The sequence below is a fragment of the Chelonia mydas genome, chromosome 5, assembly GCF_015237465.2.
Source record: "Chelonia mydas isolate rCheMyd1 chromosome 5, rCheMyd1.pri.v2, whole genome shotgun sequence".
In the NCBI taxonomy this organism is placed as follows: Eukaryota; Metazoa; Chordata; order Testudines; family Cheloniidae; genus Chelonia; species Chelonia mydas.
In genome coordinates, this window is record NC_051245.2 from 15,688,212 (window position 1) to 15,704,308 (window position 16,097).

The 16,097-nt window shown below is 42.2% G+C and overlaps 1 protein-coding gene across 4 annotated transcripts in view; it reads right to left on the reverse strand.

Annotated features, from left to right (window-relative positions):
• MYO5B (myosin VB) overlaps positions 1-16,097 on the reverse strand; it is a 357,700-nt gene that overhangs the window by 82,389 nt on the left and 259,214 nt on the right. For all 4 annotated transcript variants that reach the window (XM_043546335.1, XM_043546334.1, XM_027817527.3 and 1 more), the window contains exons 18-20: positions 8,357-8,468; positions 6,452-6,663; positions 1,730-1,886 (exon numbers count right to left, since the gene is read on the reverse strand). In XM_043546335.1, the coding sequence (XP_043402270.1) occupies positions 1,730-1,886; positions 6,452-6,663; positions 8,357-8,468 (481 nt within the window). The remainder of the gene's footprint in view (positions 1-1,729; positions 1,887-6,451; positions 6,664-8,356; positions 8,469-16,097) is intronic.

Sequence of the window (16,097 nt, forward strand, 5' to 3'; positions counted from 1 at the left end):
CAATGGCCCAACTGAATTTACTGCACAGCACTGCCCTGTTTCTTCCCCTCACATTTCTCCTCTGCCCCAAAAGGATTTGAAGTAACATCCCCCCAGATTTACATTAGTCTAGTAAAACAGTTGCAGAATAGATGAATGATCAACTAATTGCTATTATTTTAGAGGGGGCTTCCCCCCACCTGTTTATATTTTCTATCTATCTTCAGTACTTATATGGCGACTATCACTATACTATCAGAGCATCTCACAAATATTAAATGTATTTACCCTCACAACACCTTTGTGAGGTAGGGAGATGCTGTTAACACCATTTTACAGATGAGGAACTGAGAAGCTAAGCGACTTTCCCAAAGTCACACAGGAGTCCAGGGCACAACAAGGAACTAAGGAGGCAGGCACCATTGAAGTTTCTCCACACAGCTCTTCTGATGCTTCTTAGTCTTCACTTACAGCACTCTGTAATTTTTGATCTTGGCACTTTCATGAATACAGGGTGCTGTATATGCCAAATGTATGGTGGTCTAGAGATGTGGATGGCTGTTCCCAAGGAATAAACAGGAGACATGCTAAATTCACCTAGTGACCTAATGAAATTTTACACTAAGATCTTCTGAGGGCAATAGGGGAGTACACTAACCCACTGTGCCAGATCTGGCAACACATGGAGCCACACATCAGCTGTAAAGTTTGCATTTGCACCCAGCTCTCTATCCAAGCTTCCCTAAAGCTTGAGGGTGTCCGGAACCAGAGGCTTGGTTTCTACCCAACTCTAATACTTGATTGTTAAGGTTTGAGTTCTCTTGAATAGTGGATAGTTAAAAAGAACAGCGTTTCTGAACAGTGGTAGAATAGCAGCCCTGTAGATGGACATCTACAAAACAGGTATTGTGTGAGCAATGCCAGTGCGAGTCCCCCCACTCCCTAATCCAATGGGTATCAGCTGGGGCCTGCAGGGATCTCCCAAGTGGCTAGTTCAGTCTACATTCCTATTCATTCTTGACCTCTTTTCTAGACCCAGAGTACAAGTGACCTTACTTATTATCAATCTTAGTGATGCTTTTTGTCACATGGGTACCTGTCCTTTGCAAACTGGACTGAAACCACTGAACAGCCATCAGAGGGTAATCATTTTTGGAAATGACAAATGGAGCTGGATGGCAGCTGATGACTTTGAGGTGGAGGGTTCCCTATGCCATTACCCATCTCCTGAGCCCGGCAGTCTTTCCCTGTGTCATTTATTGTGATCATCAGCATCACTTATTTCCTCTCACTGGGCATTCATTACCGTATTAAAATGAATGGAGATCATTAATTAAATAGGCAATTGCAGTAAATCTGAAAGCGACTAGGCACCTTTCATTTGAGCTTGACTTTAACGGACAGTAGCATGGCTCAGACGTGTACACTGTTCCTCAGGTAAGATTTTCACTGGATGTGTTACATCAGATGACATTTCCCCATTTCCACTATGCCCGTACGCATCTGTTTGTGTGAATAACTTCATTAAGCTAGTCCTTTGAGGCGCTGCTGCCTAATCATTTCTGCTTGCACAGCTTTAATGCTGCAATATTTGCAGTTAATACTTGTGGACTCTAGAAATACAAAACCTCACAGTTTGGGGGAAAAGATCAAAACGTCCTGAACAAATACATTACTGGACTGAACTCTTGGTAGATAAATTTAAAGGAATCTCTCCCCAATGCAGTGACATTTTGTGAAGTAATAGTACCTTGTGGTAAATTTTCCTGACAAACATGCCCCGAGTGAAGGCCTGAATTGTGATAGTGGCGTTGCGGATCTTCTGGAAAGCATGAAGGATTCTCAACATTCGGTATTGTTTCTGGAAAATGATGGCAGCTCTTGTTTTCCTCAGGTGGTCTGCCAATCTGTGAATTGCAAGGAAGAAGAGGTTAATGGTAATACTAATTCAATTCCACTATGTCACCGATATCTATACACAACATTTTTGCCATAGATGGTATTAAGCTGCATTAGCAAACAATCCTTTGTTGACGAGTTTGACACTACTTGAGAGAGAGAAAAACAGCAGTAAGCTCAGGAAGAGAAGTTGATGCCATCTCTCCTGTTAAATTAGTGGTGATGTGCATACATCCATTAAAGGCTCGCTGTATCTGGGGATATTTGAAACACAAACAGCAAATGTAACGTTTGGAACTGCTTTTAGTGCTTCTCTTTAAAAAAGTTTATTTTTTCCCTCCCACTCTCTCTTGGTTTCTTTTTCCCCCCCGTCTTAAATCCTCAAAACTCTAAGCCATCATCATCAAGGTTCGTTATTCCAGTCCCCTACTACCAAAAACAAGAGTAGTACAGCATGTTCACTGGTTACAGGTACATTGAGCAAAACAGCAGCAAATTGATTTGACATTTAAAGCAATGTGCACTGGTTTGGCAACATTCATGAGCAGGACTCCAAACGATTCATACACAGTGGATAATTTGGGAAGTGGTTAGTACCCTTGTGTGCCGCTGACATTCTGAGACTACATGGGGAAAATGTATGAACAATTTATTGTTAAATCTCTTAATAAATATCCATAAAACCACAGTTTAGTTTGATGGTTAGCTTGTTTCACTGATTTTATGATGTATTCATTGCCCTCAGCATGAAACATCACACAGGTATTTGCTTTGGTTTTACAAGTTGTGCTAAACTTTTTGTCAACATTACATTTTAAAAAGGCTCTTTGTACGGGCCCTTGCATTCCCTTCTTATAGGCACACAATGCCTTAGTGCATCCCACAGAACTGGAACCTCTTAATAACCAAGAGAAAAGGGCTGTTTATCCAGCTACACCGTTCTCTATGCACCCAGCACAAAGAGATGGATCTCACAGCAAGGTCATCTCAAAGGAAGCAGAGGGTTGAGGTAAGGTCAATCAGGATAGAAAGAGAATATGGAATAACAAGTAGTAAGATTTCTCTCCCCCTCTTCCCGCTCTCCCCCCACCCCAGCTCTAGATGTCGTGACTGCTTGAGATACAGGGTCTCAATGAGGTCTTGAAGAATCTTCACTTTCCTTTGGAATTGTCAGGAGAAACGTACCATACATCTTCCTTCTCCCTGGGTTGTGCTAGGTCTATAATCCTCTTCCACTGCATACTGTTTGCGCAAACCTTGCCTTATGAAGGCACATTACTAAGATATGCCGTTCACATGGAAGGTCTGTGTTTCCTCATCAGCTGATACAAAGGAAATGCAGCCCCAACACCTTAGGTGCTCCTTTATTTCTACTCTTAGCAATACCAGGGAGTTTGCATTATGGCAGCACACTCCTGGGCACTAAGGGATTTAAGGCCGTGTCTTCCCAGCACGTTCCCCCCACAGCTGAGAGCAAGAGCTAGCCAGCCTTCCCTGATTCCCCATCACAGGGCCAAGGTCTTGGAAACAACATGTCCCCAGAAGCCTCTACATAGGTAGGCAGAGGGATGGGGTTGAACTGATTTATGCAAAAAGGAGTGAGAGGGTGGGAGGCAAACAAATAATATTTAAAAATGTGTGTAACTGTCAAATGTTGCACAATGTGAATCAACGTAATTGGGTGAGATTAATTACTGCTACCCATGTCATCCTCCTTCCCTCCCCCCCTATTTGTCACACTCACTTGTTATGCCTCAACTTTAACTAGACTGTAAGGTCCTCAGGGCAGGGACCATGTCTATGTGTTTGTACAATACCTGTCACCGTAAAGCCCCGATTAGGTCGTGTGCGCACTACTGTAATAATGAAGAACTGACTGGACATGAGTTGTGGCCACTACGTGAGACGTCTGTGACTGTTATAAATAAAATCATCCCACTGCCTGGCTCTGTGCATTATAGAGTTTTCCATCACTGTATTTTCCATGAGGTTGTTACATTTCATAACTGCAAATAGAATGACGTGAATTCAGTTAGGACAACTCTAAATATACATCAGCAATATAGCTGATGGATTTATAGGAAATCAGTGTGTCATCTCTGAGGGGACAGAGATTCCTCAACCTCAGCCATCCAAATTAACTGATAAAAATCACCTTGCACTCAGTAAATCAGGAGAAAGGGACTGACCGTGTTTAAAAGATAGGATGCCTGAAGAGTAAGCTTAGCTCAATAGACAGCATCTTGTGTCACCCAAGTACAAACAGGGTTAATTGGGCTGCAGCTTATTTTGCAGCACCTCTGAATGGAAAACATTAACTCAGAGCCAAGGAATAGATTACTGCTCAGCAACCATTCAGCTAACAGACTGAATTCCATCTTGAGAAATCTTAAATGGGGTTGAAGGCAGCAACATAAAGGATCAAAAACCCACTCTGGCACATGAGATTGCTAGTCCCGTAGCAAGGATTTTTAATAAATCTATTCATGGGTAGGACAATACGACTGGAGAATAGCTAACATCGTACCTATAGTTAAGAAAGGGGTGTGGGAAAGGTGATCCAGGCAATTACAGACCTGTTATTCTGACCTCAGCAGTATGCAAGGTTTCAGAACAAATTGCTTACTCCTAATAATCTTTTCAAAGTGGTTATTCATCCAGCTGGGTCTGGAGCCTTTCCCTACTAGTTTCTTCCCTTCACTTAGGATGCAAATTTCAAATGATTTTTGTATAGTTCATTTGAAGAAATTCCAAGCTTTTATTCCTCTTTCTCCTCTAAACAGACCAACCCTTCAATATCTGTATTCCAGTCACGAGGGCTATTCCATCTTGTTTCTGTAACCACTGTAATATCTGATTTGACTTCCTGTACCTGTAGTTACAGTTCCTCCAATTTATTGCCCAGGCTCCTTGCATTCATGTGCAAGCAACTCAGTTGTTTCCCTTGGACCTCACCAGGTTTTCTAGCTTATGGTGTTTTGTTATCCCTCACTATCTTCATTTAGGGGATTTTCCTACTCCTGAGTACTGAAGCCAGGTGTGGTGATTTCAAGAGTCTCTCAACCTTCTCTCATCTCCCAGTTTAAAGCCCTTCTTATCAATTGGGCCAGGCTTGATCTCAGAAGGTTAATATCCTAGGTAGTCAAGTGGAGCCCATCAGTTGATAAGAGTCTTCTTTCTGTAAATGCGTCTGAATGGTTGATCATCCCAAAGCCTTCCTCAGAGCACCAATCCTTGAGCCATCTGTTGATCTTCATTATCTTGTCACGCCTTCACCATTGTTCTCTAGGGACCGGAACTGCTCCTCTGAAAATCACGTGAGCTTCCATTTCTTTAAATGCCTTACCCAGCTGAGCATTTCAATCCATTCCAGCAGGAATCCAGCAGTGTCATTCATCCTGACATGCAGCACCATCAGTGGAATTTTTCCTCCCTCCCATCATAATCCTCTTTAGCCTCACATCCACATCTGATGCCCTTGCTCCTGGAAGAGAGCACACACTTCTGTTTTCTGAATCTGGTCTGGTGACATGCCTGTCAATTCTTTGGAGTTTTTAGTCCTCGCTCACATGCACCTGTCTCTCCCTGGTGTTTGCATGAATCTGTTTTATGTTCTCTGTCACAGCCCCCTGTACATCGTATCCCCATTCTTCCATAGGCTTCGGTCCCTGGCTATCTTCATCTCTTCTGCAAGGATTGGCTTCCCTTCTTTTCTTCCTCACCTTCTGCCTGTTTCTCCTCCTCATTCCCCAGTGCAGCAAATCTGTTACTCAACTCCATTTTACCACCAATAGCTAGTGTCCTCTTCTGACCTGTCCCTGTAGTCAGATTCTTCCATGGATCATCCTTCTCTTCTGGCCGTCCACCCTTCAAGTCCTTTTGTTTGGCAGGTGTCTGCAAAACTTGGGTTGTCTATCACCTCCTCTCCTGCATTATACCTTCAAATCCCTGCCTGAATTCCATCATTGTCTCCAGCAGCATCTCTAATCTTTGAATCTTCTCTGCCATGAGCTCTACCAGGTGACATTTCAAGTCATGTTTTCACTACACACAAACACACAGGTGCAACACCAGTAAAACAGTGCATTAAACATGAAAGAGAGCAGACAGGGCCAAAAGAATTTAGGGGACCTTTCCAAAAATCACAGGTAGGATTGGCGACAAAACCAAGGAGTTCTGATTCCCACGCCCCTATTCTTACAGCTACACCACACTGTCCATGGTCTACATACACACAGAATGGGCTTTATTTTCAGAGGTACAGGACACCTGCAACTCCCTATAAAGTCAATGGCAACTGCAGGTGCTTAGCGCTTCTGAAGATAAGGCAGATCATGTACTTGTGATATCAAGATCTGCTCTAGGAATTATTTTGGGGAAGTTCTATGGCTTGTGTTATGCAGGAGGTCAGACTAGATGATCACAATGGTCTCTTCTGACCTTGGAATCTAAGAATGTAACCAGGTTTCATAACACAAGGGGTATCAGATGATTGAGCAGTTCTAATAAGAGAGCTGGAACTCTTCACCATTCTATAGTTCCCAGCTAGTCATTCTCTAGGGATGATGCTTACCTGCGAGCCAGGTGTCCTCGTGTATACCTCTGGATTGTTATTGCAGCATTTCTCATCCTTCTGTACTTCACCCTCTGCAGCCAGCCCCGCACTGTCTTCTGTATCATGATAGTAGCAGCTCTGAATTTATCTGCCCGCAGTTTCTCCAGATATGCCACCTGGCCTGCACGGAAAAAGATCTTGGTACGTCCAAACTGGAACTTGTCAGGATCCTTTTCAAAAGCATAAGGGAAACTGAGTTAAGACAAACATTTTCCTGAGGAGCCTATGCTGAGTAAGTGTATATAAGGATGACAAGAGTGAATAAAATTTACCAGTTCAATTCCCATATCCGTTCAACTGGGTTAAACAAACTTTATCCCCACAGTACCAGTTTCAGCATAGAAAGCCGAGGTTCACTCTTTTAACTCAACAATCCCGATTTTCACATATTTGCACTAACAGCTGACAAGGGTTAAGGACCAAATCCCAGTCCCACTGAAGTCAATCGGAGTTTTGCAACTTACTGGGATTTGTCCTAACTAGGCATTAGCAGGGACCATGAAGGTTTGTCACCTTGCTCTGGAACACCGATGGTGTTTTCAGATCTAGGGGCATTCTTCATGTAATATCACAACTGCATGAGGTAAGGCATGGGCATTGCTGGACCTTGGTCCTTTCTGTTTCCAGTTTCTGTATTTCTAGTCAATGAATATGCAAACTAGATGCAAACACTTTCTTGGCATGTTATGCTCTCTGATAGGGTGAAAAACAAAAGCTTGTTTTCCTCCATTTTGACAAAACTTAAGAGATGAGCTAGAACCAAAATTTCAGAGCCAAAGACTCCCAAACTCTGTGTGGGAAATGAGAGGAGTGCCAAAATCTGAACCCAGATCTGTGTCAACACTCTAAAAGTGGCCCCACTCCTTATAAACAGGCTAAGCCAAACCCATAAACTGAGCACATGTTCAAAATCTGGATGTGAAAGCGGCATTTTGCAACTTTAGATCACCTCTTTAGAAAAAAAAAAAAAAGTCAAGGCTGCGATCCTGCAAAGGTGTGCATGTGCTTTAACTTTACCCACTGTGAGCAGACCCACTGACGTCAACAGGACGTGTCAGTGAATAAAGTTGAGTCTTTGCAGGACCGGGGCCCCAAGAAAACAACCAGCCAACCTGTCAGAGGCCTCAGCAACAAAAAAGGCCTCAGAAATAAAAATTTAATCACAGAGAAAAAAAATCATTGGAAAATATCCTTAAATTAAAAAATGAACTCAAATGGTCCCCAAGGAGCCTGAGTAATAACAAACTGAACCTCCCTCAGCTAGAGCTTGTTAAATTTTGTTTTTTAAAAAAGGACAGAACAAATTAATAATTGGAAAAGAAATCTCAGTGTCTAGACTGTTCTCACAGTATGTGACCATTAAGAATTTCCCATTCAGCAGACATTTTCTCTTCATCATTTGGATGAAAAGGTGATTGGTGACTGGCTTTGGGGGTCTCTGTGCAATGAGAGAGAGGCCCTTTGGCCACTCTGTCCTCTTGACTGGGATTCCTCATGCTGTGTGCGAAGCGAGGACTCTAGGATTTTATTCCAATCGTCAGTAAGAAGGAAAAGGAATGGGTTTTGTGGCGATAGTAATTCACTATCATCTACTGTCCACGAACGAGCTGTGGAATTCAATTGCAGAAAAAAGGCTTTTTCAGCTTGAATGCAATCAATAGATCTCATGCCATGTCTCATTTAGTCTCATTATTCCTTCTGAGATGGTTTGACTTTGGAAGACACTCCTGAGTGCCAGGGGCACACCAGCATTTTCAGCCACAGCAGGCAAATGGGGAGGAAGGGAAGGTGAGTTGAGATATTATCAGTGCCAACAGCTTCTGTGCTTTAACGATTGTTTCTGAAGCTTCAATCCCAGCTCACCTTAATGAGGTTTTCCAGAAGTGTTTTACAGATCAACTTCTTGTCATTTTTAGAGATCTCCCCCTTTTTCATAAGAACTCGATACCTATTGAAAAAGTCATGGTAGGACCACCTGAAAGCAAAGCACAGATAAAATTAAACAGGGCACAGGGTTTCATTTATTTAGCTAATGTTTAGAATTAGAGCTTAAATAAACCAAACCTCGAATCCAAACCTCTTCACATTTGGAGGAGAGAGAGGGAGAGTGGGGTTTAAAATCAGGTCTGAACCCAACCCCCGCTGTTTCTGGACTGGGTTGGAAGGTCCTTCCCCCCTTCCTCCCAACTTGTACTGGATTAGGTGCATTTAAAATGAACAAAGGAGCATGGGTGATCTGGAAAGATTTACATCAGTTGAGATCAAAGTATCACAAGAACAGCTAGCCAGATTTCTGCACCATTCATGTGAACCTCAATCTCGGCCCTGATTTGGTGTTGAATGCAATTGCCAGCCTAACTCTAATTTGGATCTAAATGTTAAGGCTCCTCTCTAATTTTAAGTGCTCTACAAAGTTTCCTACTTGACTATGACACAGACACATTCAATTTGGTGCTGACGACGCACAAACGACGAGAACCTTTCCTCCTTCTAACCGGAAAGCATCGCCACAGCAGGACTGTGGAACTACAACTTACAGTATCTGCATGAGAGGGATTTATGAAAATACCATGCAGGCAAAAAAGTACCCCACATTGAGAGACATATGTAAAATAAGACAAATCAGATTGCACCGAACGTCATGACACATGACTGTCAACCACCTGAGGTAATCATTGTCCGAAAATGCCAAAGGATTTTGTTATATATAGATTGGGCCTACAACCTCTTCTAATCACACTTGCCACTATCTCACCATTGGACTTCCATACTTTTTTTTTTCACATATTTTTCTGCAGGTAATATTTTGTTGCCTGATCCTGCATGTCCTTAGGCTGGGAATTGATTCAGATTGATGAGTGCTTGGCCTGAGTGAGGTTGAGCCCCATGGAAGTTTGTCGTGATTTGTTCTGACTGTATGCATTTTGTCTATCATCAATCCAGATTTGCTATACAACCTCTTCTTTTATCTGCACTCCCATAAGCTCCTTTGCTAAGACCGTGGTTTAGAATGGAACCATTGAGGAACACTTCAGTTCTATTCCCCTTACCACCAGTCTACTGCATTCCAATGAAATCACTTAAGAGCAAGAACAGTTTTGCCCCTGGACACATGTGGTATTTTCTATAGATGTTGACATGAGTTATGTGCATATTTTGAGGAGAAATTAAAAAACAAACAGTATATGGCATGGAACACACTGAACGTAGTTCTTGCCTGGCTTTTGTTTCCAAGCTCTGATGCATATAAATTAGAGCACTTCACCTGTTCATCTTCTCATGTTGAGAGTTCAGGCCTTTAAGGCACATGCTCGAATTTGGCTACTTTCATGGCTGTTATTAGATGTTTGGAAGGCTCTGCACCACAAACAATGAAGTCTCTAAACGTGGCAGAGCTGTAATTCAAGAAATCAGAGCACTATATTTTACTGCTAGGAAAAGGCATCTCCTGCCATCTCTATGAGATTTAGAGTGCATATTAGATTCTGAAATTGATTCACTCTGAACTAAAACAGCTGAGTTATGGACCTATCAAAACCAGGGTTTTTGGTGAAAATGCCAGACATTTCCAGTGCTGCTAAAATTATTTTAAACATATGCAAAGGAACATCCAGGAAAAGAAGTGAATGAACTCCAAAATGCCAGACTTCTGCCTAAACTTGAGCAAACATGCTATGGGCCTGAGTCTCATTTACACTGCAGCCACTTTCTATTGCTCTGGCACCACAAAGGAGTCTTAAAGTGGGAATACATGAAATAAGAATTGAGAGTTTAGAAGTCTGTCCATGTTGGTGCACCCAGAAGTTGATCTATGCTTTTTTATATACATGCAAAAACCAAGCAATTCTTTCTGCTTTTTCCACCCCATCAAAATGAAACATTCCAGGGCCCAATTTTGAACAAAAAAATGCCAGTAGCACAATGCTCCTGAGTGACCCCCCACCCGATAAAAAAACTGCACATAAGCAACAGAAAAAAAATACCACCCCCTCCCCGCCCCCCGTGAAATACATTTCTGTACCAAGCTGCCATGGGTGTTTGTAAACCAAAGTAAAAAATATGATGGAAAATGGCTTTAAAGAAAAGTGTTCCTCAATATTTTCTATAATTCTCTGCAATAAAATCCATCTATAATAGTGAAAATGTCTACTGCCCACCACAGTTAAGCACTGAATCTTCCATTCTAGCCTGCCTTTATTGCTAGCCTATTTCTCAAAGAAATTTTGGGATGGAAATTGTCAACACTCTGTCTCAGGTGACTTGTTCTGGAAAGTTTGTGCAAAACAGGCTTAAAGATTTGAATTTATGTTAGTTATCTTCATCCCACCTCCACCCACATGGGTGCACATATTTACCCAGATGTTCAGATCAGGATGTTGCACTTGCATTACTAAAAATGGCTTTCCCTGCCCCAGCTGAAATACCTTAACAACTGCAGAGGATTTAACTGAGGAAGGCAACCTTAAGGCTGAGTTAATGCCGAGCTCTTATATAATGCTTTGCATCCGTAGATTCCAACATGCTTTGCAAAGGAGATCAGTATCATAGTTCTGCTTAGATCCATGGAGCTTGTATCTCTGCATGTAGAATATTAATACAAACATCTATATTGCAGTAGATTCAAGAAGTCCTATATCAAGATCAGGACTCTAATGGGCTGGATATTGCATAAACACATACAAAGATGCATGGTCTCCCTCCCAAAGGATTTACAGTCTAAGGTTGCAACCTGAAAACACTTACACACATACTTAAAAGCATGAGTAGGCCTATAGAAGTCATTTGTTCACAGTCCAAGGGCCTAAGATGACCAGTGACTTACGAATTGTAGCGATACAGTTAAATACATTCTGTTTCAATATACAAACATACAATTCTTTTTTATTGATATAAAGTGAGAGAGAACTATCTTCATCTCCCCCACAACTTGCCAGTATTCAGTGGCTTTTTCCTTATCAAAATTGCAGCAGTGGGTCTTGGGGAGGGGGTTGAAGGAGAAAGGGTCAGTCTGAAGGAGGAGAGGGTGTTTTCTGCAAAAGGGGCAAGTTGTCAGAAGGGATGGAGACATGAATGTGAGGAACTGACAGATGGGGTGCACAAGGCTGGTTTCATTGGTGGGCAATGCTCCATTGTCAAGCCTTTTACACGCTCGGTTAAGGACAGCTGCAATAAGATACAGCAATTTCACAGTTGCTTTTACAAGACTTTCAGAGGGAGGAGCAGTTAAAGAAGTTAGCTTAAATTTAAGACCTCTTGTAAAACCACCTGCGGCATGTCTACACTGCATCTGAAGAAAAGCCTCCCAGCCCGGTCTACAGAGTTATGCTAGTGGGACTTGCTCTAGTGCAGGGATTCTCAAACTTCACTACACCATGACCCCCTTCTGACAACAAAAATTACTACATGGCCCCAGGAGGGGTGACCTAAGTCTGAGCCTGCCCGAGCCCTGCTACCCCGGGCGGGTGGGCCAAAGCCGAAGCCTGAGCCCCACCACTCCGGGCAGATGGGTCAAAACCCAAGGGCTTCAGCCCCAGGCAGAAGGCCTGGAACATGAGCCTGGCCATTGATGGCTGAAGCCCTTGGGCTTAGGCTTCAGCCCCAGTTGGTGGGTCCTATCAAGTCTAACGCCAGCCCTGGAGACCCCATTAAAACGGGGTCGGGACCTACTTTGGCCACAGTTTGAGAACTGCTGCTCTAGTGCTATAAAACCAGCTGTGTAGATGTTCAGAGCCTGAACTCCAGCTCAAGCCTCAAGCCCTGGAGGGGAGCTTGAGACCCTGAGTTCCAGCCCAAGCAGCATTTCAAAGCACGGTCTACACAGCTATTCTTAGAGCACTCGTGCAAGCCCTTGTCTTGTCTTCACTAGGATTTTTACCTCAAGTTAGTTACCATGTTAGCTAACTCAAAGTAACAACACACCTTTTTTCCTAGAGAAGACAAGGACAGTGAATGTCATCAAAGAAACTCAGTTTGAAGTCCTTAGCTTCCACTCTGGTTATGTGATGGCAACAATTCTGACTGGAATTACTGGTGTAAGTGTGTTTTCCTTTCCTGCTGGTACAGTTGAAAAAAATAAATAGACAAACTGATTTTTCTCAAACTTTCCTAAGACATTCATTTCTGGGCTGAGACCAAGCATGAGCAACCTCAGACCCAACAGACTCACAGATGTGAGTTAAGACAGCTCCCAAATGGACAGAATGTCTGTCAGCTAAACAAAACAGGGAAGAGAGAATCACTGATCCTGTTAAAATAATGCACCACAGGCCAACCCCAAGTACCTCTGGTTCAAAAAACTTAAGCACTCCAATAAAAGGGTGGCAGAACTTGCAAGGGCCCCAATCCTGAAACTTCTGAATGTCCAGACTGCTGGGCGTGCCCAAAGCCCCTTCTCGATGCTCAACACAGCAGTCTGTCCAAGCCCTACAAATTGGAAGATTGTGGTTTGCCTCAAGATTTGTTTGATCTTCCTCCTTTCCCAGTTAAGTATCTAGCAACCTAGGAATTAAACAATAGTTAAGGTAAGGCACCTGGGGCAAAATCCTGACCCCAGTGAGATCATTGGAGCCCAGTTTCTCAAAGGCATTTAGGTTCCTGACTTCCACTGATTTCAGTGGGAATTAGGTGCCTAAATACCTCTGAAGATCTTGGCCTGGGGGTTTTACCTCCAGTCCACAACTGCCAAGAAATTCTCCAACTAGGCATTATACTTATGATTACATTATCAGCAATGCGACTTGGGCGGAACTGTGTTCAATACTCCCCCACAACTTGCCAGTCTGGTAGTTGAATAATGGAAAATCCCCACTTTTATAATTTACCACAATATTTCATTTCTCTGCAGCCTGAAATTGGTATTAAAAATATCTGTCTAGCACATTAAAAAAAATTCCCGGGGGGAGAGAAAAGAAAAAAAGACAATGCACGTGGCTGTTTTTGTTTGTTCGCATCTCTGATGGGTTATTTGTTATAAACTGAACTGCAGAAGTAACTATAATAGGATTTGTGCTATTCTGGAAAAAAAACCCTCCTAACTGTTGTGTTATTGCAATGTACAAATAGTTGACTGGGTATAGGCTGAATGTTTTCTTCTCCTAAGGGCTCTTGGCATGGCGAGAGATTGTATATGTGCATCGCCCACGGCAACTTGATACACCATAACTACCCCCAAAGAAACCTGGATAAGCTGCAAACTGCACTTGACAATATAGACTATCATGGTTTCTGCCACCTGCTAAGCACACAGTTTTGTTTAAGTGGAGGACCTAGAGTAAGTGACAAATGGAGACACTCCAGTGCCATATGATATAATCCATTGAAGAGATCCACCTTGCTTAACACTGTAGAACACAAAAAAGATCAAACAGTAAACTTTGTTCAGGAACTATGACTCTTTGGGACATGTGGGATGCATAGTTGAAATAATTTTTGCCATGGGTTACTTTCGAAACAGCAGGCTAGGATATAGCTCCTCTTGTTCTGTGTTACCATGCCACAGCAGAAAAGATTTGCCTTTCGATTAATTATTAAGCCATCCGATTAGTGCTGCCTGAAATTATCCATGGATCTAATGCCCAGATCTATTCCCTAGAATATGAGTGTGAAAATGTTCACCTAACAAAGCAAGCAAAAAGGGGGAGGGGGAGAGTGTTTAGGGTACTACCTGTAGCCAAATTAATTTACAGATCATGTTTCTCTGAAGACATTGCAAGGCAGAGAAAGGCACATTAAGAAAAATGATTTTGTACACAGGGATGCCCTTGAAACATTTCAATTATAAATGTTTAATGTCTGTAAAGTTTAGCAGCTGTGATATTACACAAAACTGACACAAAATTGCAGTACGTAATAGACAGCTCAGATGAACAAAAAAGCAGAAGTGAAATTTCAGGAATATTTAAGTGATAACCAAAATGGCTTCTGACTAGATGAGGTAATATATATATATATGGCTGAACTGATCTCAGAAATTCTAAAGGACCAGTTCATGTGTGTCAGAAGTCAGATTCCAAATTTTTTTATATGCATGTACACATACACACAGAGACATCCTTCCTTAAAGGTATAGATTATATATAATTATTTTAAAGGAAGGATGGCTCTATGTATTTCATAAGCCATAAAAGGTGAATATTTAAAATAACCAGTTAAGCATTGGCAACACTAATCACTATTCTTGAGAGGATTTTACTATTTTTCCTGAAGGCAATAAATCCAAGAGAATGAATTTGAAAGCATCTGAATATTTGAAGACACCGGCCATAGCTCATGGATGCATCACAGACTGTCCTAGATGAGGAATTCAATTGCTCAAGTGAATCCTACTATTCAGTCAGTGCTGACAGAATTGTGTTAATCCCCAATTTCTGGGTTTAGTCTAAAAGGCCAGACTCAAATCACACTGGACAATCACTTGGTTTTGGTCCACGATTGTTCAAAATAAATTCACTCGTTCTTGTGTTACATTTCATAGGAAAATTTCAGTGCAATTTCCCCAGATTAGGTATGAGTTCAACTAATTGAAATCCTTGACATCAAAACCCGTACATCTCTGACTTTGTTTATTGAAGGAGAAACCTCAAGACAAATTCCTGGTGATTAAGGGAAAAAAATCAAATCCTCTTTGACATGTCTGTCACTGGCAATGTAGGGCTTCCACCTAGGTTGGAATGGCTGAGTTGAGGCATGCTATTTAGTAGATCTTGAGCTGAAAACACATTCTTCCAAGAAATTGAACTTGGAGACCAGAAGTAGGGAGACAAATGAAGGCAGAGGAGAGCTTTCATGCTGTATTTTTGTCATCACTGTAAAGCTATCTAGGCATGTTAATACAAACAAAAGTGTCCGGTCCAGACTAGGAGGAGACGTTAAGGGTATACGTAAACTGCAATTAAAAACCTGCAGCAGGCACCATGGCAGCTGACTCAATCTCAGCCGCAGGTTAAGTGACTTGCAGTATAGATGTTCAGGCTTGGGCTGGAGCCTGGGCTCCAGGAGCTTGTGAGGTGAGAGGGTCCCAGAACTTGGGCTGCAGTCTGAGTCCAAATGCCTACACCACTATTAAGCAGCCCATTCAGCCCAAGCCCCACAAGCCTGAGTCAGCTGGAATGGGCCAGCCACAGGTGTCTAATGTAGACATACCCTATACCAAAAGATAGAATTGGGTTGAGGAGATGGGGTTTAGAGTTTGTGGTGAAGGACAAGTGAGGAGCGGGTGTTCAGATTTGATGGTGCCAAAAATAAAATAGTTCTTGCAAGATTTTGGTCCAAAAAAAGCAGAAATACAAGAAGATTTCTCTCATCTCCTCAGCCAGAAAACAGGATAATTCCAGTTTTGGAACTAAATTGGGATGAAAGCCTACTGGGACAGGCTTGGAGAGTCAAATACAAATGCCCCATTACCAAAATTTGCAGCAGGCTGGATATGAGAGCTTCAGTTCATCTCTGAACAAGGGAAATTCTATCTGGTAAAGAACAAGGAACAAACACTGGAAGTTAATTGTTGCTAATATGTGGCATTTATAGTGCTTGATATGTTCCAAGCACTTGCAAAATAATAAATAGTAAGTATTTAATCCTCACACCCCCTGTGTGGCAGGCAAGT